We start from the raw sequence: 26072 nt of genomic DNA, 5'->3' as shown, positions 1-26072 counted from the left end.
AGGAGAAAGACACTGTAGTGTGATATTTTCCGATGGGTAGGCGTTGGCTTCAACTACAGAAGATTATCAAAAGTATAGTCTCAACAAACCAAAGTTTGACCGACGGATAAAATAAAGACTGCTCTATAGCAATACCTGTAATGTCCGACGTGGCAGGCTCAGATTCGAGCTCAGCTGCGAGCTCAGCTGCATCCAAGAAGGCAGAATCCAACTGCTCACTCAGAGAGTCTAATGAGTCTCCGTCCAACACAGAGCCATTGGCATGGAACCCATTCACTGCTTCTGTACTCTCAGTCTCCGAAGGCTGTGTGGTTTCGGCTGGAGCAGGCTCCTCTCCCGGAGGCTGTGGCTGGGGCTTGGGCTTCTTTTTCTTCTTGGGCTGGATGTTGTAGAATCAAAGTCAGACTAACCACTACAATAAAACCTTACATATTTTGGAGTTCATACATAACAAGCATATATGCTCAGCAAAAAAGAAACATCCTCTCACTTAACTGTGTTTATTTTCAGTAAACTTATTAACATGTTTAAATATTTGTATGAACACAAGATTCAACTGAGACATAAACTGAACAGGTTCCACAGACATGTAACTAACAGAAATGTAATAATGTGTCCCTGAACAAAGAGGGGGTCAAAATCAAAAGTAACAGTCAGTATCTGGTGTGGCCACCAGCTGCATTAAGTACAGCAGTGCATCTCCTCCTCATGGACTGCACCAGATTTGCCAGTTCTTGCTGTGAGATGTTACCCCACTCCTCCACCAAGGCACCTGCAAGTTCCCGGACATTTCTGGGGGGGAATGGCCCTAGCCCTAATCCTCCGATCCAACAGGTCCCAGACGTGCTCAATGGGATTGAGATCCGGGCTCTTCGCTGGCCATGGCGAAACACTGACATTCCTGTCTTGCAGGAAATCACGCACAGAACGAGCAGTATGGCTGGCGGCATTGTCATGCTGGAGGGTCATGTCAGGATGAGCCTGCAGGAAGGGTACCACATGAGGGAGGAGCATGTCTTCCCTGTAACGCACAGCATTGAGATTGCCTGCAATGACAAGCTCAGTCCGATGCTGCTGTGACACACCGCCCCAGACCATGACAGACCCTCCACCTCCAAATGGATCCCACTCCAGAGTACAGGCCTCGGTGTAACGCTCATTCCTTCGACGATAAACGCAAATCCGACCATCAGCTCTGGTGAGAACAAACCGCAACTCGTCAGTGAAGAGCACTTTTTGCCAGTCCTGTCTGGTCCAGCGACGGTGGGTTTATGCCCATAGGCGAAGTTGTTGCCGGTGATGTCTGGCGAGGACCTGCCTTACAACAGGCCTACAAGCCCTCAGTCCAGCCTCCCTCAGCCTATTACGGACAGTCTGAGCACTGAGAGAGGAATTGTGTGTTCCTGGTGTAACCCAGGCAGTTGTTGCCATCCTGTACCTGTTCCACAGGTGTGATGTTTGAATGTACCGATCCTGTGCAGGTGTTGTTACTCGTGGTCTGCAACTGCGAGGACGATCAAATGTCCGTCCTGTCTCCCTGTAGCGCTGTCTCAGGCGTCTCGCAGTACGGACAATGAAATTTATTGCCCTGGCCACATCTGCAGTCCTCATGCCTCCTTGCAGCATGCCTAAGGCACGTTCACGCAGATGAGCAGGGACCCTGGGCATCTTTCTTTTGGTGTTTTTCAAAGTCAGTAGAAATGCCTCTAGTGTGGCCTCCCGGGTGGTGCAGTGGTCTAGGGCACTGCATCGCAGTGCTAGCTGTGCCACCAGAGACTCTGGGTCCGGGAGGTCCATGGGGCGACGGACAATTGGCCTAGCGTCGTCCGGGTTAGGCCGGTAGGGATATCCTTGTCTCATCGCGCACCAGCGACTCCTGTGGTGGGCCGGGCGCAGTGGACGCTAACCAGGTCGCCAGGTGCACAGTGTTTCCTCCAACACACTGGTGCGGGTTGGATGCGCGCTGTGTTAAGAAGCAGTGCGGCTTGGTTGGGTTGTGTTTCGGAGGACGCATGACTTTTGACCTTCATCTCTCACGAGCACGTACGAGCCCATAATGTTGTAGCGATGAGACAAGATAGTAACTACTAACAATTGCATACCAAGAAATTGGGGAGACAATTCAAAAAAGAAAAGAAAACAAGAAATACCTCTAGTGTCCTGTTTTTATAACTGTGACCTTAATTACCTAACATCTGTAAGCTGTTAGTGTCTTAACGACCGTTCCACAGGTGCATGTTCATTACTTGTTTATGGTTTATTGAACAAGCATGGGAAACCGTGTTTAAACTCTTTACAATGAAGATCTGTGAAGTTATTTGGATTTTTACGAATTATCTTTGAAAGACAGGATCCTGAAAAAGGGACATTTTTTGTTGTTGCTGAGTTTAGCCATGGTTGAGCAGAATGTAGGTCCTCATGACAGACACCAGATATGTTCAGCTTGAGCTGCTGACTTCAAAGCAAAATGGGAGATTATCTGGGAGAAATTAAATGGGAGAAAACAGATTATCTGGGACAGATGTTGAAAATTTGTGTGAGCTAGAAAATCTATAGTGAAATGCAGCCAATGATTGTTTGTTCAATGTATTTTTACTCATCGCTATCCAAATAAACTAAACATACATTTCCTATGACTAGCATTTACAGTTCAAAGTTAAGTGGATTTAAAGTAAGTGTTTTTTTGCTCAAAGTCTGGATTGGTATAGCCTTTGAACTTGTTTTTAAAAAGTGTTGTCTCATAATCCTGTGAGGGACAGGCCATACTTAAAATGTCATGACACATAATACATTTCATTCATACTCGTGGCCCTTTCATACAGAATGCAATACCCTGAAGGACAAAGTTAAGGTTACCTTCTTTTTACCAGTTACATTCCACTCCTTCAAGATATCAATGGCACTACCTGAAGGGAAAATTAAGTAATTGTGAGTTAAGAAGAATGCTCTCTTTCCATAACAGCCTGCATTGACATGCAGACAATGTTGCAGATTATCAAGGTTTAAATACTCATGAAAAAAAAAGATCACTATGGCATTCCCATACCTTCTAGGAAAGCCTGGACGGCCTTATCAACGCAGTTCTCAAAGTGCTGCAACACCAGAACTATCTCATTGTTGCTTTTGTTGGGAACAACGGCCCTGACGGCACTAATCTGTGAAGAGAACGAATAAGAGAATGATCTGGCAAATTAAGGAAAATATTTAGCATAGTGATACATATCCCAAAGCCCTGGGGCCTCATTTCTAAATGTTGCGTTTTTACAACATACCATACAACATGTGTGCGCCAGTTTACACAGAAGTTGGCATTTATAAAATCTGAACTTGTCGTGATAATGTGCTTAATTTTGTGCAAACTTTAGACCATACGTACACACTATAACTAGTGGTTGTATTCCAAGTAAAATAATTAGACTTAAGAATTTATTTCCCATTTTATAGGAAGAATAAATTCCTCACCTTTTCTGTCCGTGATGGATTCATATTTCCGAAGTAGCCATAGGCCTATAGGCCTATATCAAATTACCATACACATCTAGGTCCAATTAAACGACAGTAAATAGATCTACCCTCATAGATATCCTAACCAACCTGCCCTCCAAATACACCTCTGCTGTCTTCAACCAGGATCTCAGCGATCACTGCCTGCGTCCGTAATGGGTCTGAGGTCAAACAACCACCCCTCATCACTGTCAAATCATCACTTCTAATCGACCTGGCCTGGGTATCCTGGAAGGATATTGACCTCATTCCATCAGTAGAGGATGCCTGGTTATTCTTTCAAAGTGCTTTCCACATCATCTTAAATAAGCATGCCCCTTTCAAAAAAATGTAGAACCAGAAACAGATATAGCCCTTGGTTCACTCCAGACCTGACTGCCCTTGACCAGCACAAAAACATCCTGTGGCCTACTGCATTAGCATCGAATAGCCCCTGCGATATGCAACTTTTCAGGGAAGTTAGGAACCAATATACACAGGCAGTTTGGAAAGCAAAGACTAGCTTTTTCAAACAGAAAATTGCATCCTGTAGCACAAACTTCAAAAAGTTCTGGGACACTAAAGTCCATGGAGAATAAGAGCACCTCCTCCCAGCTGCCAACTGCATTGAGGCTAGGAAACACTGTCACCACCAATAAATCCACGATAATTTAGAACTTCAATAAGCATTTCTCTACAGCTGGACCATGCTTTCCACCTGGCTACCCCTACCCCGGTCAACAGCCCTGCACTCCCTACAGCAACTTGCGCAAGCCTCCCCCATTTCTCTTTCACCCAAATCCAGATAGCTGATGTTCTGGATGTTCTGAAAGAGCGGCAAAATCTGGACCCCTACAAATCAGCCGAGCAAGACAATCTGGACCCTCTCTTTCTTAAATTATCTGCGAAATTGTTGCAACACCTATTACTAGCCTGTTCAACCTCTCTTTCGTATCGTCTGAGATCCCCAAAGATTGGAAAGCTGTCGCGGTCATCCCCCTCTTCAAAGGGGGAGACACTTTAGACCCAAACTGCTACAGACCTATATCTATCCTACCCTGCCTTTCTAAGGTCTTCATAAGCCAAGTTAACAAAACAGATCACCGACCATTTCGAATCCCACCGTACCTTCTCCACTATGCAATCTGGTTTCCGAGCTGGTAATGGGTGCACTTCAGCCACGCTCAAGGTCCTAAACGATATCATAACCGCTATCGATAAGGGACAATACTGCACAGCTGTATCCATCGACCTGGCCAAGGCTTTCAACTCTGTCAATCACCACAATCTTATCGGCAGACTCAACAGCCTTGATTTCTCAAATGACTGCCTCGCCTGGTTCACCAACTACTTCTCAGACAGTGTTCAGTGTATCAAATCGGAGGGCCTGTTGTCTGGACTTCGAGCAGTCTCTATAGGGGTGCCACAGGGTTCAATTGTCAGGCCAAATTCTCTCTGTATACAACAATTATCTCGCTCTTGCTGCTGGTGATTCTCTGATCCACCTCCATGCAGACGACACCATCCTGTATACTTCTGGCCCTTCTTTGGACACGGAGTTAACTAACCTCCAGACAAGCTTCAATGCCATTACAACTCTCCTTCTGTGGCCTCCAACTGCTTTTAAATGCAAGTAAAACTAAATGCATGCTCTTCAACCGATCGCTGCCCACACCTGCCTGCCCGGCCAGCATCACTACTCTGGACGGTTCTGACTTAGAATATGTCTGGTTAGACTGTAAACTCTCCTTCCAGACTCACATTAAGCATCTACAATCCAAAATTAAATCTAGAATCGGCTTCCTATTTCGCAACAAAGCATCTTTCACTCATGCTGCCAAACATACCCTCGTAAAACTGACTATCCTATCGATCCTTGACTTCAGCGATGTCAGCTACAAAATAGCCTCCAACACTCTACTCAGCAAATTAGATACAATCTATCACAGTGCCATCCGTTTTGTCACCAAAGCCCCATATACTACCCACCACTGCGACCTGTATGCTCTCATTGGCTGGCCCTCGCTTCATATTCGTCCCCAAACCCACTGGCTCCAGTTCATCTATAAGTCACGCCTTAGCTCACTGGTCACCATAGCAGCACCCACCCGTAGCACGCACTCCAGCAGGTATATTTCACTGGTCACCCCCAAAGCCAATTCCTCCTTTGGCCACCTTTCCTTCCAGTTCTCTGCTGCCAATGACTGGACCGAACTGCAAAAGTCACTGAAGCTTCATATCTCCCTCACTAACTTTAAGCACCAGCTGTCAGAGCAGTTTATGGGCTATTTACAGATGGAATATCTGTAAATAGCCCATCCCCATACTATATTTATTTTGCTCCTTTGCATCCCTCTACTTGCACACTCATCTTCTGCACATCTCTCACTCCAGTGTTTAATTGCTATATTGTAATTATTTCGCCACTATGGCCTATTTTTTGCCTACCTACCTCATTTGCACACACTGTATATAGACTTTTCTATTGTATTATTGACTGTGTTTTTGTTTATTCCATGTGTAACTCTGTGTTGTTGTTTGTGTCGCACTGCTTTGCTTTATCTTGGCCAAGTCGCAGTTGTAAATGAGAACTTGTTCTCACCTAGCCTACCTGGTTAAATAATGTTGAAAAAAATACATAAAAATAGGCTACATGCATTTAAAAAAATTCTGTATGCGAGCACATAGGCAGTGTGGTTTATATAGGCTACACAGTCTAATTAAACAGACAGATGATATTTTATATTGAAGTACTGCACAATTTTTTTTTTAATAGCCTAGACTATGTTTTAGAATTCACAGGCAGTACCGCATATTTTAGGTTGTGGGAAAAAGTTGATGCAAAACATGTTCAAACATTCTGCTGACAGGTCAACAACAATTAGTTTCTGAAAGAAAAAACAATGGCCATCACATTCCTTCGACAAATAAAGCATAAGTTACTGCAAACAATTACACTGGTAGCGTATGCAAAATATTTGACAATATGGGTAGACTATAATATTGCTGTTCGATAGGAGCACAGAGTGCTTAAGTATCTATACCAAGGCAGGAGATTGTGTTTCTATTATTGATAAAATATTCAACAACAATTTGTCTTTTGCATAGATGTGTGGGCTGTATGTGTCCGCTGCAGTCATTTAACTGTGGCACTGCCACAAAAATATCAAACAATATTTCTGTCGAGACGAACTTTGAAGATGCTATAACAGTCGACATGTACTTTTCCTCTGCAAACAAAACAAGTAATGAATAGAAAAAATTGACAACCCCATAGTAGAACAGTATCTATAGTGAACTAAAATATAAATGCAACAATTTTACTGAGTTACAGTTCATAAGGAAATCAGTCAATTGAAATTAATTAATTTAGGCCCTAATCTATGGATTTCACATGACTGAGCAGGGGGTACCTGAAAGGCCATAGGCCCAGCCAATCAGAATGAGTTTTCCCCCACAAAAAGGTCTTTATTACAGACAGAAATACTCCTCAGTTTCATCAGATGTCTGGATGGCTGGTCTCAGATGATCCCACAGGTGAAGAAGCCAGGTGTGGAGGTCCGTACATACTGCTCAGCATTTAACGCCATAGTACCCTCCAAACTTGTCATTAAGCTCGAGACACTGGGTCTCGACCCCACCCTGTGAAACTGGGTCCTGGACATTCTTACGGGCTGCCCCCAGGTGGTGAGGGTAGAAAACAACATCTCCACCCTGCTGATCCTCAACACTGGGGCCCCACAAGGGTGCGTTCTCAGCCCTCTCCTGTACTCCCCCATGACTGCGTGGCCATGCACGCCTCCAACTCAATCATCAAGTCTGCAGACGACACTACAATGGATTACCAACGACGAGACGGCCTACAGGGAGGAGGTGAGGGCCCTCGGAGTGTGGTATCAGGAAAATAACCTCACACTCAACGTCAACAAAACAAAAGAGATGATCGTGGACTTCAGGAAACAGCAGAGGGAGCACCCCCCTATCCACATTGACGGGACAGTAGTAGAGAAGGTGGAAAGTTTTAAGTTCCTCGGCGTACACATCACGGACAAACTGAAATGGTTCACCCACACAGACAGAATGGTAGAAGGCGCAACAGCGCCACTTCAACCTCAGGAGAAATTTGGCTTGTCACCAAAAACACTCAAACTTTTAGATGCACAATCGAGAGCATCCTGTTGGGCTGTATCACCGCCTGGTACGGCAAATGTCCCGCCCACAACCGCAAGGCTCTCCAGAGGGTAGTGAGGTCTGCACAATGCATCACCGGGGCAAACTACCTGCCCTCCAGAACACCTACACCACCCGATGTCACGGAAAGGCCAAAAAAAGAATCAAGGACAACCACCCAAGCCACTGCTTGTTCACCCCGCTATCATCCAGAAGACGAGGTTAGTACAGGTGCATCAAAGCTGGGACCGAGAGACTGAAAAGAGCTTCTATCACAAGGCCATCACTGTTAATGTTAGTGATGGCTGTTTGAGTGGCTGCTGCAAACATACTGAATAAACGTTATAATGTACATATTCTTATTCCTTCCTTTACACTTGTGTGTAAGGTAGTTGTGAAATTGTTAGATGACTTATTAGATATTACTGCTGTTACACACGCCTCTATGAAGAGGGGACGCAAAACCCTGCTACTCAACTCTCCGTGAAGTGAAAGGGGTATGGACTGTAGGTGCGAGTAAGGATGACAAAAGTCAGAGAATTGTACCATTTACAAGGAATTTATTCCGTCACACGGTAATTTTGGGGAAAAGGGGCTGGACGGCACCAAAGCAAAGAAAGTAAATATTAAAGCCCCCTCTCCTACCATACCTGCCTACCCACTACTTACCTAACAAAGCACCACCTGGTGCCCTAACCAAAATACAGGGGGTGGTCCGCCCAGGTCTTACCTAGTGTGCCTAGACAGTGACTATACTACGGGTATATGCCTAAGCACTCTCTTGGTGCCTTCCCCTTCCCCCCTGGGAACAAATTAAACAGAATAACACAAACAATTTCAATAATCAAAAAACGGCATCCTATTGACACACAAGACATAACCAATCAGCTCCCTCAGCAACAACTTACATAGTACATACCAAATCTCTTTCTGAGAAACAACCAACATATGCTATAACACTCAGCAATCACTCAGCAATCACTCTCAGCAGTGATCTTTCTCTCAGCAATGACCTCCCAGCAATGATCTCTCTTCTGAACAGAACACTGGCTTTTATATAGCTTCAGAAGGCATTGGAGACAGCTGCGTCCTGACGAGGGGGCGGGGTCAGCTCTCCAATTAGCCATGAAGTCGACCAATCAAATACAATCTTAAAATGTTACTAAGTGTGCAAACATTTGAATTTAAATATTACCATCAAAATATTCCTCTTCTGCACTGAGGCAAAATCATCAATGTCGTCATCATAGGACACGTTTCCCCACGTCATGATTTATACTCATGATGGCCAGACCACTTAAACGCTCATGATTTATACTCATGATGGCCAGACCACTTAAACGCTCATGATTTATACTCATGATGGCCAGACCACTCAAACGCTCATGATTTATACTCATGATGGCCAGACCACTCAAACACTCATGATTTATACTCATGATGGCCAGACCACTCAAACGCTCATGATTTATACTCATGATGGCCAGACCACTTAAACGCTCATGATTTATACTCATGATGGCCAGACCACTCAAACGCTCATGATTTATACTCATGATGGCCAGACCACTCAAACGCTCATGATTTATACTCATGATGGCCAGACCACTCAAACGCTCATGATTTATACTCATGATGGCCAGACCACTCAAACGCTCATGATTTATACTCATGATGGCCAGACCACTCAAACGCTCATGATTTATACTCATGATGGCCAGACCACTCAAACGCTCATGATTTATACTCATGATGGCCAGACCACTCAAACGCTCATGATTTATACTCATGATGGCCAGACCACTCAAACGCTCATGATTTATACTCATGATGGCCAGACCACTCAAACGCTCATGATTTATACTCATGATGGCCAGACCACTTAAACGCTCATGATTTATACTCATGATGGCCAGACCACTCAAACGCTCATGATTTATACTCATGATGGCCAGACCACTCAAACGCTCATGATTTATACTCATGATGGCCAGACCACTTAAACGCTCATGATTTATACTCATGATGGCCAGACCACTCAAACGCTCATGATTTATACTCATGATGGCCAGACCACTCAAACGCTCATGATTTATACTCATGATGGCCAGACCACTCAAACGCTCATGATTTATACTCATGATGGCCAGACCACTTAAACGCTCATGATTTATACTCATGATGGCCAGACCACTCAAACGTTCCTATGACATGAAAGACCTCAGGAAGCTTTTGATGCGCTTTCATTTTGAAAATCTCCTCTCTGCCGATGCTACTGGTAGGGCGACTGCAATTCTTAGTGCTATCCAAAGGTTAGGAAAGAGTTCCTCCAGGTTTTTCTCACAGAGAAAGGAAAGCAGCTCAAAAAGGCAGTCATCTGATGGCAGATCAGGTCAATTCTGAATCTTGTGTTCCAGATTCATTCCACTGATGTCACCGTACTCTCTGAAGGTTAGAGTGTTTTCAACTTCCATGCAGTGGGCCTTTAAAATACTCCCTGGACATCTGAGAGGCAGTGCAGCACTCCATATTTGGTTTTCACCTGGTTGAGTGTTTCAAATCTCTCATCCATGGATATCACAGCAGAGTCGACCACAATGTTAAAGTAGTTGACTTCAAGGTTTTTCAGTGCATCAGTCACTGGTTCATTAGGACATGCAAAGATGAAATGCCTCCTGCTGTTTCTCAGTCTTTTCTCTTTCAGATCAGCCTCCACATGGATTTCTTCACAACACTTTTGGCTGTTGTCTGGGCTCAGACCATCCAGTTTCCCCGTATGTAGTGAGGGAGGCCTTTGCATTTGAGATTAAATTCACTGCGATATTCAACTGCATTGAGGTGGATTGGAGGAGCTTGTTCACCTTGTTTGTCTTGTCAGTATCTCACACCATACGACACAGCAAATCAAGAAGCCGTAGTACCCAACTTCCTCTGTAAGTGCTTCTGCCTCCACTTTGGCCACAGGATCGTTGATCGTCGGTCTGGCTTCCAGTAATGCCTCCCGAACCTCAGAAGCCTGATACCTGATTGCATGAACAGTTTGGAGCCTACTCTCCCATCTTGTGTCACTCCATGACCTCACGGTTATGTTCACGTGTTTCTTCAAAACAATCCATCTTTGTGTGGCAGCTGAAAAGAAGGTGAAGAGCTTTTGCACATGCCCAAAAAACCCAACTGTATCTTTTAAAGATTTGGCAGCATCTGCAATGACAAGGTTTAGAGTAGGTGCTCCACATGAGACAAACACAGCTCTGGGATTTTTTTTCAGCAGTCTGGCTTGTACTCCTTGGTGCTTGCCCTTCATGTTGGCCCCATTATCATAAGCTTGTCCTCTGCAATCTTCAAATGGAATCTTGAGCTCATTCAGCTTATCTAAAACGACAGTGGACAGATTGAGGTTACAATCGGCTTCATTCACAAAGCCAAGGAAGTGCTCCTTGATCTCTGGCTTTCCCTTTAAAGCTACACTTCTCAGAATAATGGACATTTGCTCCTGGTGACTAATGTCAGGTGTACAGTCCAAGATAATGGAGAAGTACTTTGAGTCTCTTACTTGATTCACTATTACTTCCAGAATCTTGTCACTCACAATCTGTATCAGCTCATTCTGTGTGTGCCTCCCAAGGTAATGAGCATGTGTTTCTTCATCTTTAATTTTGCTGAGATGATTTTCCATAGCGGGGTCAAATTTGACCAGTAATTCAACCTCTTTTAGGAAGTTTCCATTATCTGGTTGGAAGAGTTTGTCTGATGAACCCCTGACTGCGAGGTTTCTTTCAGCCAGAGACTGGGTGGTACTTATTAAATGTGTAAGGACATCCCGCAATTCCTTTCCTTCAGCCTCAAATGGTAATTGGTATCTGGTCAAGAGTCTGTCACCGACTTGGGCGCAGATCAAGTTCTCTCCACTTAATCATATTGTTCGTGTTCAGGACTACCCTCATGGTGTTTCAGAATGCCGTTGATATTTGACCAGTCATTCACACCTTCCTTTATTATTTTGTTGAAAAGAGCTTACAGCAAAAAAAAATACACAGCGTTGTTTTTGATTGAGTATGAAAGCCAGCTCCTGGTAATCTTTCCCCCATTTGACAGCTGTCTCTGTAATATGCCTGAATGGAAACCTCTTCTAGACTTGTCTTTACAGTACGAAAAATCCAGTCCTGGTTGGAATGGACCTCTGCCCACTAACTCAGTCCTCATAAAGTCTTAAGATTGGCCCCAATCTGCTGGGTCATTTGGTGGAGCAGCAACTATTCTATTAGGGTCCGAGTTGCTTGTATCTGGTGCTGGCTGTACACCTCTGGTTGTGCTAGTACTGGCTGAGGCTGCCTGTACTTCACCTGGGTCTGTGTTAGTATTTGCCGAAGCCAGCTGTACTGGGTCTGTGTCAGTACTTACTGGGCCTGTGTTAGTACTTGCTGAAGCTGCCAGTACTGGGTCTGTGTTAGTACTTGCTGAAGCTGCCAGTACTGGGTCTGTGTTAGTACTTGCTGAGGCTGGATGTGGATCAACTGAGTTAGTGCTTGAACTGGCTGATGATCCAGCATCTCCTCTACTGACAAACTTAAGCATAGCACCTGTAAATTATCGATAACAATATTATTACATTTTATCAGCTGCATCAAGCCCATTCCAACTGGCTCCCCCAGATTTCCATTTATACATTTTCCAATATACAATACTATGGCTTGGCTGAATAGTTGATGGTTATTATTTACTGAGAGATGTGCATCCATATTACCCAGTTTGCTCAGCTAATCAACATTTAAAATTCAATATATAAATCAATAGTCAATGTCAATCCATTGCTTTCCATCTTGCATTAGTCCAGAGTTGTAACTAAATCTTGACTGTGAGACTAGATAATCATTGTCTTGTTTTAAAATGACATGCGCCTATAAGGAGTGCCATCACACTCATTTTTTGTCTGGACTGGAAACTTGCGCTTTCCAGAAAGCGCAAGTTTCATTTCGTGCATGTTCACGCGCAACGTGGTTATCTTTTCCGAGCTGCAGTTTATAAACACTGTTGTCATTTATCATACGTAATAAATAGTTGTATTTCACTCACTTTTGTCAGGCACAAATTCACAGAACACAGCTCTGGAAGTGGCTGGAGAGCAAGCAAGACAGACAGAACAAGAGATGCACTGCCCAGTTAGGTTAGCAAGACAGACTAAAGAGATGCACTGCAAGCTAGCACATCAACTTAACGTTACTCTTATTTGCCGACATCAAACTTGGAGAGGAGAAAACAGGTTTACCTGATTGCTGTTCCCGCAATTCACTCTTATGGTGTTTTTTCTTTCTTTCTCTTTTCGTGACCAGAAGGATAGTTCCGCTTCATCCTCTCATCCAAGTTGTAAACATTGACACCCGCTTTGACATGGGGGGAGGCGGGGCCCTTGCGTAATTTGCGGGGCCCTATGCAACTTGCGTAGTGAGCATATAGGGCCGCCCGGCTCTGCCTGCAGTCAGCATGCCAAATGCCTGCTCCCTCAAAACTGAAGACATCTGTGGCATTGTGTTGTGACAAAACAGCACATTTGTGGCATTTTATTGTCACAAACACAAGGTGCACCTGTGTATTGATCATGCTGTTTAATCAGCTTCTTGATATGCCATACCTGTCAGGTGGATGGATATCTTGCCAAGGAGAAATGCTCACTGACAGGGACGTAAACAAATTTGTGCACAACTTTGTTTGCATGGGACATTTCTAGCATCTTATTTCAGCTCATGAAACCAATACTTTACATGTTGCGTTTATATTTTTGTTCAGAATATTTACCTAGTTGGCTTGTTGTTGTGTGTTCTATGCGAGATAGATATTCCTCAATTATATTCCTAAAATATTCCTTCAATTTAAGAGCACTATAGGAAACATGCATTTTGACAAGCAGTCAATGCACAACAATTATTGTAATCACTGGGAAAACAGCAGTTTTAATGGCCTTTGTTACGAGGCAGTGGTGGAAAAAGTTCCCAATTGTCATACTTGAGTTAAAGTAATACGATACCTTAATAGAAAATGACTCAAGTAAAAGTCACGTCATCCAGTAAAATACTACTGGAGTAAAAGTCTAAAAGTATTTGGTTTTAAATATACTTAAGTATCAAAAGTTACATTAAGCAAACTAGACGGCGCCATTTTCTTGTTTATTTATTAGCCTGGGCACACTACAACACTCAGACATAATTTTCAAAACAAAGCATGTGTTTAGTGAGTCCGCCAGATCAGAGGCAGTAGGGATGACCAGGGATATTCTCTTGATAAGTGTGTGAATTGGATCATTTTCCTGTCCTGCTAAGCATTCAAAATGTAACAAGTACATTTGGGTGTCAGGGAAAATTGTATGGAGTGAAAACTACATTATTTTCTTTAGGAATGTTGTTGTCAAGTATAAATACAAAAGTACAGATACTGCAAAACAATTGCTTAGTATTTTTACACCACTGAAAAGAGAGCGATCTCAGATTTTCTCCTAAATATATGTGTGACCTGCACCATTTTAAACCAAGAGTTTTTAGCAGTTTCATAATTAAGCAGGTTACCCAATTTTCCCTGAGTGCATAGGGAAGAGTAGGGCTAAATGTAACATGGGTCAATTGTAGGGTAACTTGGGGTAAAAAAAAATTTTTTTTTAAAAAGCCACCCTAGCTCAAAATAATTTTTGGGGAGTGATGGGGCAGATTACATTTTTTGTTGAGCAAGAGAAGTGGCAACCAGGGAAAGTGTTTGGGGGATTGTGACAAAGTGGTTTCTGTGAGAAGTACAGGCAGAGGCCGTGTTACCCAAGTGACCCTAACAGGTAGACAGACCTACATTCTATTTACTGTGTTTATGCAAGTTTTATAGGACATCAAATTAATAAATAGGATACTAACTAGTTAAACTACTACATTTGGGATCTAGGCAATTTACCCAATTTATTTATTTCTAGCCACTATGCTGCATTAATTGGGCTACAGGTGATAATGCTTATTGCATACCTGATAATATGGATCATACATAGGCTATATGCATGGATCAATATGTTAAAATAACCTTTACATCCTTTCCCCCCCACTGCATTTTTGTTTTCTCCAGAGGAAACACTAGGCTGTAGCATTTACTTTTAAATTGTTTTGAATATATCATTAATCTTGCAGAATGCAAGGACAGTGTATGGCACTCGCTATAGTCAGCATGCGTATTTAAATAGAACAAGTCATGGCAAAATATCAAAACATTCCACCCACACCTACAATTGGGATAAAATTGAGCATTGCTTTTTATTTTTAGAAACTTCCATAGACTAATTCAAATAGTTCCAAATTATACAACAAATAAAGGGTGTTATTGTCACCATAGTGAATGATGCCATTTTTCAGGCGAGGCTATAATCCTAGTTCATACACACCAAGTTTTAGGAAGTCTTTATAATGGAAAACATGCATGTATATGGTATGCGCCATGTTTATAAATCTCAATATTTTTTACTGTTAAATTTACACAACAGATATAAAAAGAGGCCCATCCTAACAAAACTGGAATTGTATTCAAACCTAGGAGAGAAATCTTTTGGTGTATGATCCTTTTCAGTCCTTACCTTCTCCTTCATTCTCTCAAATGTCCCTCCCTGGGACATAACCATTCTCAAGTTAGTGTCAAACACCATACCAGAAGTATCTGAGGGGAAAGAGAGAAAAGATTGCTTGAAAAAATAAATGTGGATTTGGAATCTCAGTTTTTTTGCTGGACCTAGGTCTATTTGCCAAACAAATTGTAAATGCATAAGCACATCATTTGTTCAAACAAAGATCTCCTCATACCTAGTCATTCCTGTACAATCAAAGGTATTTGTGTTGAAAGTCAACCACCAAGAACACAGGGATTGTCATAAATCATATGGAACAGACGACAGGAGGACTTGGACATTTCCTTACTGGGTGAATAATGAGAAGATGCTTGCTTGATGACCTCTTAAGTAAAATATGCACTTGTTTTACAACTTTTTTAATAAGGTGCTTGAGGACTAGGCCTAAAGATTTTACATCACTTCTATGGGCTTTATTTAGGATAGGACCAAAAATAACTAACCCTAGAGAAATGAAACTTGTCTTAAGAAATCTTAGCATCTGGACTGGCCCAAAATGATCTGAGATCTGCATTGAATTTGAACCGGTTATAACGGATGTACAGTTCTAGAAACAGAATGAGTCAGCAAAGCAGGGGTTTACGCATCAGACGGATAAGAATACCGCCCTAAACAAAATAAGCTCAATGAGATGAGAAACAGATGGGTTGCTGCAACCCAAAGACATGTGGCATGAGCAAAGAATGCCAGAGGACAGTTTTGCAGTACTCTGCAACAGCCTTAATATGGATGGCTTTATTTCAGAAAGTTCATGAAATAGCCTAACTTTATCTTAGAAAAGTCTGAACCTTTAAAAGGGTAAATACTATCCAATGTGGACTGCATGAATGTCAGTTCAAATTGCTGTCCATCTCTCTCAACTATTGTGTTTGAAAGGATCCGTTCTACCGCAATAAGATGTCTTGGAATGTATCCTTTCCAAAAGCGGTTCTGGCCAAAAGCAGCAGTGGCAACGATGTTTGGTTGGCCAAAAGCAGCAGTGGCAACGATGTTTGGTTGGCCAAAAGCAGCAGTGGCAACGATGTTTGGTTGGCCAAAAGCAGCAGTGGCAACAATGTTTGGTTGGCCAAAAGCAGCAGTGGCAACGATGTTTGGTTGGACAAAAGCAGCAGTGGCAACGATGTTTGGTTGGCCAAAAGCAGCAGTGGCAACGATGTTTGGTTGGCCAAAAGCAGCAGTGGCAACGATGTTTGGTTGGCCAAAAGCAGCAGTGGCAACGATGTTTGGTTGGCCAAAAGCAGCAGTGGCAACGATGTTTGGTTGGCCAAAAGCAGCAGTGGCAACGATGTTTGGTTGGCCAAAAGCAGCAGTGGCAACGATGTTTGGTTGGCCAAAAGCAGCAGTGGCAACGATGTTTGGTTGGCCAAAAGCAGCAGTGGCAACAATGTTTGGTTGGCCAAAAGCAGCAGTGGCAACGATGTTTGGTCTGAGACAGTCAATGTTTTTTTTTTTTCTTCTACAGTACAATAGCAGAGCAGGAAAATCTGATGGGACTTCCACCATGCAACCTCCAGATCTTAAAATAGAAATTTGCCAGGAGTTCATAGCTTTGAGTAGGGACGTCAAACGTTCAGCCCCTATGGACGCTCTTCTAGAGCACCTGGTCAAATTGTACAGAAAAAAAACATCTCTAAATGGTTAAATTTGAAATGTGATTGGGGTATAAAAAAAATGCATTTGCTTTATTTAAAATCAACCCCTGAAACTAATCCAAAATGCTGCAGCCCGCCTGGTGTTCAACCTTCCATGTCACCCAGCTCTTCTGCACACTTCACTGGCTTCCAGTCAAAGCTCGCATCCACTTCAAGACCAAGGTATTTGCCTATGGAGCAGCAAGAGGAACTGAGATATGTGTCTTAAAGATGAATGCACTAACTAAGACACTCTGCAGAACAGTGTCTGCTAAATGACTCAAATGTAAATTAAGATAATTATTTTGCCATATCTAATTAATGTATAATTACTCTACTTTCCATTGATGTGGACAGTAGGTGTTACTACATTACACAAGCTGATGTTTTGACATCAAATTGGGGGGGGGATTACACATGCTTTTTACCTCAGATTGGTGATGTTACTACAAAAGTTTATAGTTAACACAATTGCTTAAAGCAGATCAATATCTTGTGTACTATTGATTTTGTCATAATTCATGATGGTCGCTCTATAAAAAGTAGCTGGCCACACAAATACACGGCTTTCAAAGTCTAACCTTCACTTACATAGAAGCCAACTGTAGTCACGTCATATCGTATGGCGGGTCGTGATTCGTTGAAGTTAACTAAGAGAAAAAGTAGTTTGTTCCCTTTCCCATGATGGCAGCTTCACGAAATCAACATCCCAAAATATAGATAGAAGCCTTCTATAAATTCTATCTAACCAACCATGTATAGGTTATTCCAAGTTTCCGTGTGGCCTTTGAATAGCGTTAGTTTAAACAGCACTACACCCCAAACGTTTGCCCCTTGTTCTATTGATTTCAGCGTGATATCCATGGAAGTGATATGCTATACTTACCGCATTGGAGACCCACTTGAAACAAAATGCAACACTTCAACATGTAGTTAGCAGTCTTCTTTAAAATTGTCCCCTAACCAGTGATGTACACATTGTTCCCAGATTCCTTGTGTTTTTTTTTATAGCTGTGTTAGTTAACAGGATGTGGAACCTCATCTCCCCCCTCTTGCGTAATTGATTTCAACGGGATAATCGATAGGAGGGATTGAGAAAAGAATTGCATTAGTGTTTCTGTTCTGGTGGCCCCCGTATCAAAATGCAACATTCCAAAAAGTACCTGACTGTTCTGCAGGTTGCCCTCCAACCAGTGATGTAAAAATATATTCCGTTTCCATGTGGTTGAGTTGTGGTAGTTTCAACAGCGCATAAACATGAGTCCAAAAACGTGCTGTGAATTATTTATTTTGATGATATAGGCCTACCAGAAATCACCAAAACAGGTTTGCCCTGCCTACTATGAGATGAGTCTATGGCCTAAACAGACCCACTTGATTAAATCACATGTCAATTTGTTGAGTGCTGCTTATTTAGCCTGATGCAAGCTCTGTGTGCTATCGTATCAACTCCTTGTCATGCCAAATATTATGTGCCAATTAATGTTTGGCATGACAAGGAGTTGACATGACCAAACATATCTAGGGCTAGGCTACTGCTTCTTGCAGGGAGATACAGCAACACAAGTTAGAGCAGCAGATGAAACTTCCACCATTTACAAACATTTATTTAGGAGGACACAATCACTAGGTCAAGGGAGGGCCTATAAAAATGTGTCCCGATTGACTTAAGTGTCTTTGAGAATCAGCTTCACATATTTAAATGGTGCACAATGCAGAAATCTCTCCACCATTTCCTGGTTGCTAAAATTGTAATAGTTTGCCTAATTTCAGTTTGTGACAAAACAAGCAAGTATAGTGGAGACCATCATTGTACCATGTAAACCGCTGTGAAATATATTTTCCATAACCAAAAATATTGTATTTTCAGCTGGTGTACAAAACTAAAAAGACGCAAAGACGAAATTTAACGGGAAGCATAGAAACAGCGAACATAGAACAGATCTACCACTTCTTAGACTTGCTTTCAATGAAAATTAAAGATCTATAACTAAAATGTCTATGTGAATTTGGCCGGGGGTTGCCCAAAAAGTTACAATGCAACATTAAAATGCATTCTAACACTGGTTATAGCATTTTCAATGCTTGTTTATCTGTTTTTAAAAACAAATAGCAGAGACGAATGACAGCATACATACCCTTCTGGCTGTTTTTCTTCGCCATGTTGTAACTCCACTAATCCAAAAAGTAAGTAGGTCACAGCTGATAAGTGCCCCAGAGTACAGCTCTTCAAGTCAAAAACAAATCAATAAAAACTATTTTCCAGATATTCAGTTTGAACTAGTTTCCTAAATGGAGACTTCAGCTCTTCATGTGTAGAAATGTTCCTCCTTGATTTCCCCTCAGACAGGATGCCAACAAAGGCTCACAAATCTGGCAGTGGGAGGGGTTAAAGGAGGCAGGGGCAGATCAGGCCTCCACCACTTCGGCTTGGATTCAACTTTTCTTCTCCGTTCTCCCCAAAGTTGATCCAATTCTTAAAAAATGAGACAGAAATAAGGTTACTGTCTTGGGTTGATGTCATAAGCAGAGAGGATTAGAAAGAGTTGCATGAGATGACCTAAGTGAACAGACAGAAAAAACCTAGTAGTTCATAATTAATATTGCCCAACAAATGTACACAAAATAAAATGGTTGTAACATTTAGCATATTCAGAGAATAACTATTACATTGGTGCTGTTAAGTCTATAACTAGACTATTCTAGGGAAAATGCCTTGAAATGTAGACGACAATGCATGTGCATTGTCTAGAACTGGAAATAGTCATGCACGTTCACAAAAAACTATTCCTTTGCTCAAAAGTCATAAAACGTGATGAAAAACAGATTTAAATAAATTACTCAGTCTGGGACATCCTTCTAGACACTCTGGACTCAATATTGTACATGGCAGCAGCATATTTTCAGTTTTGCTAAAATGCAGTCGAAGAAACCTTTTAATCATGATTTAGTTTAGTTCCTCTGGGTGAGTTAAACCTGACCTAGACATGCGGCATGTGATGCAGTTTTAAAATCATTTAACTAAACTATTAAACTGTTAAACCCTCCAACAAATCATATGAAGTTACATGCACTCATTAATACGTTTGTGGATAGCCAGATTAATAATAGTTAAAAACGTTTTCATGCTTTGGAAGATGAACGATTTCTCCAATAATCCTGTCTACATGGACACATCTGAAATCAGGCTACCTGATGGGACTTAAATAAATGTAGAAAATCACCCATCAAAATAAACGTTCTACCACAGCTACCATGTTATTTTTGCGAAGCCTATTTGATTCCGAGTTGGACATATAAAGTTTGCATGTGAAAACTATTTCTAAGATGCATACTTAGTTTTTCCCCCGAACTCACTTCACTATGTGCATTAGAGGAAGGAATGTGCTACCGGTGGAGGCACATTCAAATACACTTCTGGAACGCTGATTAAGGTGTTTACATGTCCTAATAATTAGAAAGATTGCTCAGAAAAACAGCTGTTTAAATCGGCGTATGCTTACTTCGATTTTAACTTTAAGCTGATTAAGATAAGCAGAGTAAGGCGTTTACGTGACTAACGTCATACTCGGCCATTTGCCATAATCAATTTAATATTGAATTAGTGTGAATGTAAACGTACTCTGAGATCATGTTGAATTTGTATTAGAGTAGGTAGTTAGGATTTTTCAAAAATCAGACATACAGATAGCTTGTCACAATGAAGATTTAGCAATACATATTGACACTAGCCAATATGCCAAGTTAACTTGCTGACAGACACCATGTCCATAATCAGTTTGATCATGCCAAGTACTTGAGAACCTTGAACACCACCCTCAGCAAACTGTGGAGTCATTTATGGGCCAGCTGTTTCCCACTTAGGTTTCCATTTGACTCAGCAGTCCTGGAAAGGGAAACTTAAACTATGCAAATCCACACCCTTTTCATTATCCCTTCATGTCACAGTCAGGCACTCATTTCATAGCATGCCACCACACCTTTAAACACGTCGAACCATAAGCACTGTCAACAAGTAAGCCAAGACATGGACACGTTGTGTTTATCAAGAGGGATGGTGCTAGTAGGTTACACACCATGTGTTGATTTAGGCAAAACACTGAATTGGACCAGGCAATACATATTTAATTAATTAGCCTCGATTCTAAAACCTGAAGAATTTTAGACTAGCAAATTTATGAAACTGTAATAAGATGTCCTTTTGAAGCCTGAGCCAAATTTACAAGGGTCATCACACAAGATGTTGGCAACCCACTGTCTTGTGAACAGCATTGTAGTTCAATCAGTGCTGCAGGGTCTTGACTCACAAAACACAGATAAAGGGCACAATCTGGAAATTTGGGCCGGTGTTGATCAAAGTTGTTAGGACTGCAGAGTCTACAAATTATACCACACAAGACTCAATGACGCCAGGCTGTGTGCTTCCTAATGAATAGACCTAATAAATGTAGAAAATGATTATGTTTAGAATCTGGGCAGCTTTTTAAGTTTGCTGTGTGTAAATCAAAAAGGACACCACACTGTAAGTACGTTTACATGAACACTAATAAATCGATATTCAACTAACTATGGCAGAGTATGGTATCAGTCATGTAAACACCCGACTCTGCTTATCTTAATTGGCTTAAGGTAATAATCGAAGTAAGCATACACCGATTAAATCACTTGGTTTTCTGATCAATCTTTCGAATTATTAGAACATGTAAACAGCTTAATTGGAGTTCCAGTAGCGCAAACCTCCCTCTTATGCAGGAATGAAGTGAAGATTTTTAGGTATTCATCTTACAGTTTTCACATACAAACCTTATCTCCGAACTCAGAATCAAAAAGTATTTGCAAAAATAACATGGTCACTATGGCATGAAGTTTATTTTGATTAGCAATTTTCTGCATTTATCAAAAGTCCCATCATCAGTAGCCTGATTTCAGAGGTGTCCATGTAAACATGATTATTATTCAAAGTTCTGGGACACTAAAGTCCATGGAGAATAAGAGCACCTCCTCCCAGCTGCCCACTGAATCTACGATAATCGAGAATTTCAAAAAGCATTTTTCTACAGCTGGCCATGCTTTCCACCTGGCTACCCCGGTAAACAGCTCTGCTCCCCAAAGCAACATGCCCAAGCCTCCCCCATTTCTCCTTCACCCAAATCCAGATAGCTGATGTTCTGGAAGCACTGCAAAATGTGGACCCCTACAAATCAGGTCAAGACAATCTGGACCCTCTCTTTCTAAAAATTATCCACCGCAATTGTTGCGACCCCTATTACTAGCCTGTTCAACCTCTTTCATATCGTCTGAGATCCCCAGAGATTGGAAAACTGCCGCGGTCATCCCCCTCTTCAAGGGGGGAGACACTCTAGACCCAAACTGTTACAGGCCTATATCTATCCTACCCCGCCTTACCAAGGTCTTCGAAAGTCAAGTTAAGAAAGAGATCACCGACCATTTCGAATCCCACTCTACCTTCTCCACTATCCACTCTGGTTTCCGAGCTGGTCATGGGTGCACCTTAGCCACGCTCAAGGTCCTAAACAATATCATAACCGGCATCGATAAAAGACAATACTGTGCATCTGTCTTCATTGACCTGGCCAAATCGGAGGGCCTGTTGTCCGGACCTTTGGCAGTCTCTATGGGGGTGCCACAGGGTTCAATTCTCGGGATGACTTTTCTCTGTATACATCAAACCTCTACGCAGACAACACCATTCTGTATACTTCTGGCCCTTCTTTGGACACTGTTAACTAACCTTCAGACGAGCTTCAATGCCATACAACTCTCCTTCCATGGCCTCCAACTGCATGCTCTTCAACCGATCGTTGCCCGCACCTGCCCGCCCGTCCAGCATCACTACTCTGGACGGTTCTGACTTAGGTATTTGTAGTTTTCCACATATTCTAGGTGTCTGGTTAGACTGTAAACTCTCCTTCCAGACTCACATTAAGCATCTCCAATCCAAAACTAAATCTAGAATTAGCTTCCTATTTCGCAACAAAGCATCCTTCATTCATGCTGCCAAACATACCCTTGTAAAACTGACCATCCTACCGATCCTGGACTTCGGCGATGTCATTTACAAAATAGCCTCCAACACTCTCCTCAAAAAAATTGGATACAGTCTATCACAATGCCATCCGTTTTGTCACCAAAGCCCCATATACTACCCACCACTGCGACCTGTATGCTCCAGGTGGCTGGCCTTCGCTAAACACATAGCCCATCTGTAAATATCCCACCCAACTACCTCATCCTCATATTGTTTTTTTTCGTTTTGTGCTCCTTTGCACATTAGTAGCTCTACTTGCACATTCATCTTCTGCACATCTATCACTACAGTGTTTAATTGCTAAATTGTAATTATTTTGTGCTCACTGACCCAACCAACCAAACCACTTTAGAGATTAATAGCATGTAATGAGTAAACCATTTGATTTGTTTTTGAATCCCTTCCCAAACCATTGTTACATTCCTTTGTGGGCTTCCACAGCAAGGCACTTAGTTAACACATCTGATATATTAGTCTCTTGCAGACAATACCTCTCAGTAAAGGTAAGAAAACATGTTATTTGGGTAAACTACCCCTTTAAAACACTTTGCATCCCAATAGTAATACGTTCCTCTGTGCCAGCTTCTGGAAAAGACCATCTGAAACTAACGTGACCTACTACTAGGGAGAAAAAAAGCAAACAACGGACAAATTAGTTAGTCAAGTCCCAAGAGGTAACGTTAGCTAATGTTGCCTAAAAACTATTTTTGACCATCTATGTGACTGCATCTTAGCCTTTCCTGGCTAGCCTACCCCATTTGCAATGTCTCATTTTATGCATTGCAAACTAATTAGCTACTGTAAATCACTTAGCTAATTATGTACATTACTGGCCGTTGTGCATTAATTTAGTTAGCTAACGTTAACTAGCTGACCGGGTACCACCTTACCTACGGAATGTCGCTAGGTAATGCGTTAGATAGTTAGGGCTAGAGACCACCTAACGTTAGTTAGTAGCGAACTAGCTACTATTCTCGCTTTATTGAAATAACCTTATAAATGTGCAAAATCCTAAATTAACTGTTAGGTAGTTGTTGCGTTACTGGATTAGCTAGCTATCTACTGTAAATATTTTCAAAACCACCCGAGACTGCAGTGTAGTCACCGCGTATCACTGCATTCTTCAACTCAGCAGCTTCGTTAGCTCGTTACATTGACAATGCTAGCTCTCCAGTTTGACACACAGCAAGCTACCTAACTGGGTCTGTTTACTAACTTAATAGACAAGAATGTCAGCTAGCTATATAAAATGTAATATTGTATTTTGGAGTGATTAAGCTCCTACCTTGGTGTCTTTTTCTGCAACGTTACGAGTCGTCTGTGTTCTCCACTCCCCAATATTTTCCCGGCCTCTCCAATATGGTGTAATTGCAGACCGCCATTTGGGGGCGTTTCTTGACATGGGCGTTAAGATAACATTGTTGCAGGTTAGAAAATGATGTTGCTTAGGCTTCGTTAGCTACAGTTGTCAACAACTGTTGTCCCCCCCCAAACGGGAAAGAAACGGCCATGGACCAATGGCGATGATTAATGGGTGTAACTTGACATCAAGAAACGCCGATATCAGAAAAAAGCCCCTAATTGTGGTCTGCAATTACACAGTTCACGGACTCAGACAAGCACATCTATTCGGTCGTCACTAGTTACAACAGCCACAGTGTCATAAATCCAGCCTATTTCTACTATTTATCTTGTTAAAATTTGATTTTTAACCTAACCACACTGCTTACATTTTGCCTAACCATAAAAAGCTATTTTACAAAAATATATAAATATATAGCCAATTTTGACTTTGTGGGTGTGATAACTAGTGGAAACCCATCTTCCACATCATCACTCCTGAACAGATTGAAATCGGTCATGCACCTCACACATACCAAAATAACTTTTGGACAAAGTTAATTCAGGCTTGATTTAAGATGTTTTGTAAATAATTGAAATGATCAACACATGTATTCTTGATCATTTCTAGAAGGAGAGGGAAAATACTATCTTTATGTGTCAATAGTCTTGACTATATTATAACTTTTCAGAGTCATTGATGTTTTGAGCACTGCAAAGACCTATCCCAGGCAGGGTGTGTTCCAGATTGATTGTCACACACATTGTAGAAGATAAGATTATTATGTCACACTGGTTCCGGAGATGTTACAAGGTACATTCCAGATTTCTGGCACGTAGGCCTGTGCAGATTATAGGATTGTAAATCCCGATGTAGACAGAGAGAGAGCTAGTGATGGCTGCTCAATGAAACAAGTTCTGTAAACTCTAGTTTTATCTAATCATAGCTATTGCCCAGTGATATGGTCAAGTGCAGCAAAGGACCTAGAAAAGCTGCAGCTGGCCCAGAACTGAGTTACACCTTACCCTTCAATGTAATCAGTCTCTCTCAGTGCAAAGTAGAGGAGAGATGGACTGAATCAATTATTGTTTTTGTGGCAATATTGTGTTCAAAATTCCAAATTGTTTGTATAATCAATTTACACATATCTCTGACAGCTAAGCTGACTGACTGTGTCTCCAGGAAGTACAAGCATTTTGCATTTTTTTTTTGACTTATTCCACATTTTGTTGTTACAGTCAATTTTTTGGGGTGTAAATGAAATACAGAAATATCTCATTTACATAACTATTCACACTCCTGAGTCAATACTTTTTCGAAGCACCTTTGTCTGTGTTTACTGCTGTGAGTCTTTTTGGGTAAGTCTCTAAAAGCTGTCCACACCTGGATTGTGCAACATTTGCCCATTATTCTTGTAAAAATTCTTCAAGCTCTGTCAATTTGGTTGTTGATCATTGCTAGACAATCATTTTCAGGTCTCGCAATAGATTTAAATCAAGTCTGTAACTCGGCTACTCAGGAACATTCACTGTCTTCTTGGTAAGCAACTCCAGTGTAGATTTGGCCTTTGTTTTTTGTCCTGCTGAAAAGGTGAATTTTCTCGCAGTGTCTGGTGGAAAGCCGACTGAACCAGGTTTTCCTCTAAGATTTTGCCTGTGCTTAGCTCGATTCCATTTTTTATCCTGAAAAACTACCAGGACTTAACGATTACAAGGATACCCATAACAGGATGCAGCCACCACTATGCTTGGAAAT

At 41.8% G+C, this 26072-nt stretch overlaps 1 protein-coding gene across 2 annotated transcripts in view; it reads right to left on the bottom strand.

Annotated features, from left to right (window-relative positions):
• LOC110532541 (spermatogenesis-associated serine-rich protein 2) overlaps positions 1 to 26072 on the bottom strand; it is a 53874-nt gene that overhangs the window by 7490 nt on the left and 20312 nt on the right. The window contains exons 1-6 of one of the 2 annotated variants that reach the window (XM_036988545.2): positions 24261 to 24634; positions 19065 to 19402; positions 15248 to 15327; positions 3047 to 3155; positions 2857 to 2906; positions 136 to 379 (exon numbers count right to left, since the gene is read on the bottom strand). In XM_036988545.2, coding sequence (XP_036844440.1) covers positions 136 to 379; positions 2857 to 2906; positions 3047 to 3155; positions 15248 to 15327; positions 19065 to 19089 — 508 coding nt within the window. In that variant the 5' untranslated portion in view covers positions 19090 to 19402; positions 24261 to 24634. Of the gene's footprint in view, positions 1 to 135; positions 380 to 2856; positions 2907 to 3046; positions 3156 to 15247; positions 15328 to 19064; positions 19403 to 24260; positions 24635 to 26072 lie in introns of those variants that run through there. The other variant, XM_090185011.1, reaches the window with a different exon arrangement.

This window comes from Oncorhynchus mykiss, chromosome 9, assembly GCF_057628025.1.
Source record: "Oncorhynchus mykiss isolate SJ-2025 chromosome 9, ASM5762802v1, whole genome shotgun sequence".
Classification (NCBI taxonomy): domain Eukaryota; kingdom Metazoa; phylum Chordata; class Actinopteri; order Salmoniformes; family Salmonidae; genus Oncorhynchus; species Oncorhynchus mykiss.
The sequence above is the reverse complement of the archived record's forward strand: the minus strand, read 5'-3'. Positions and strand labels throughout refer to the sequence as shown.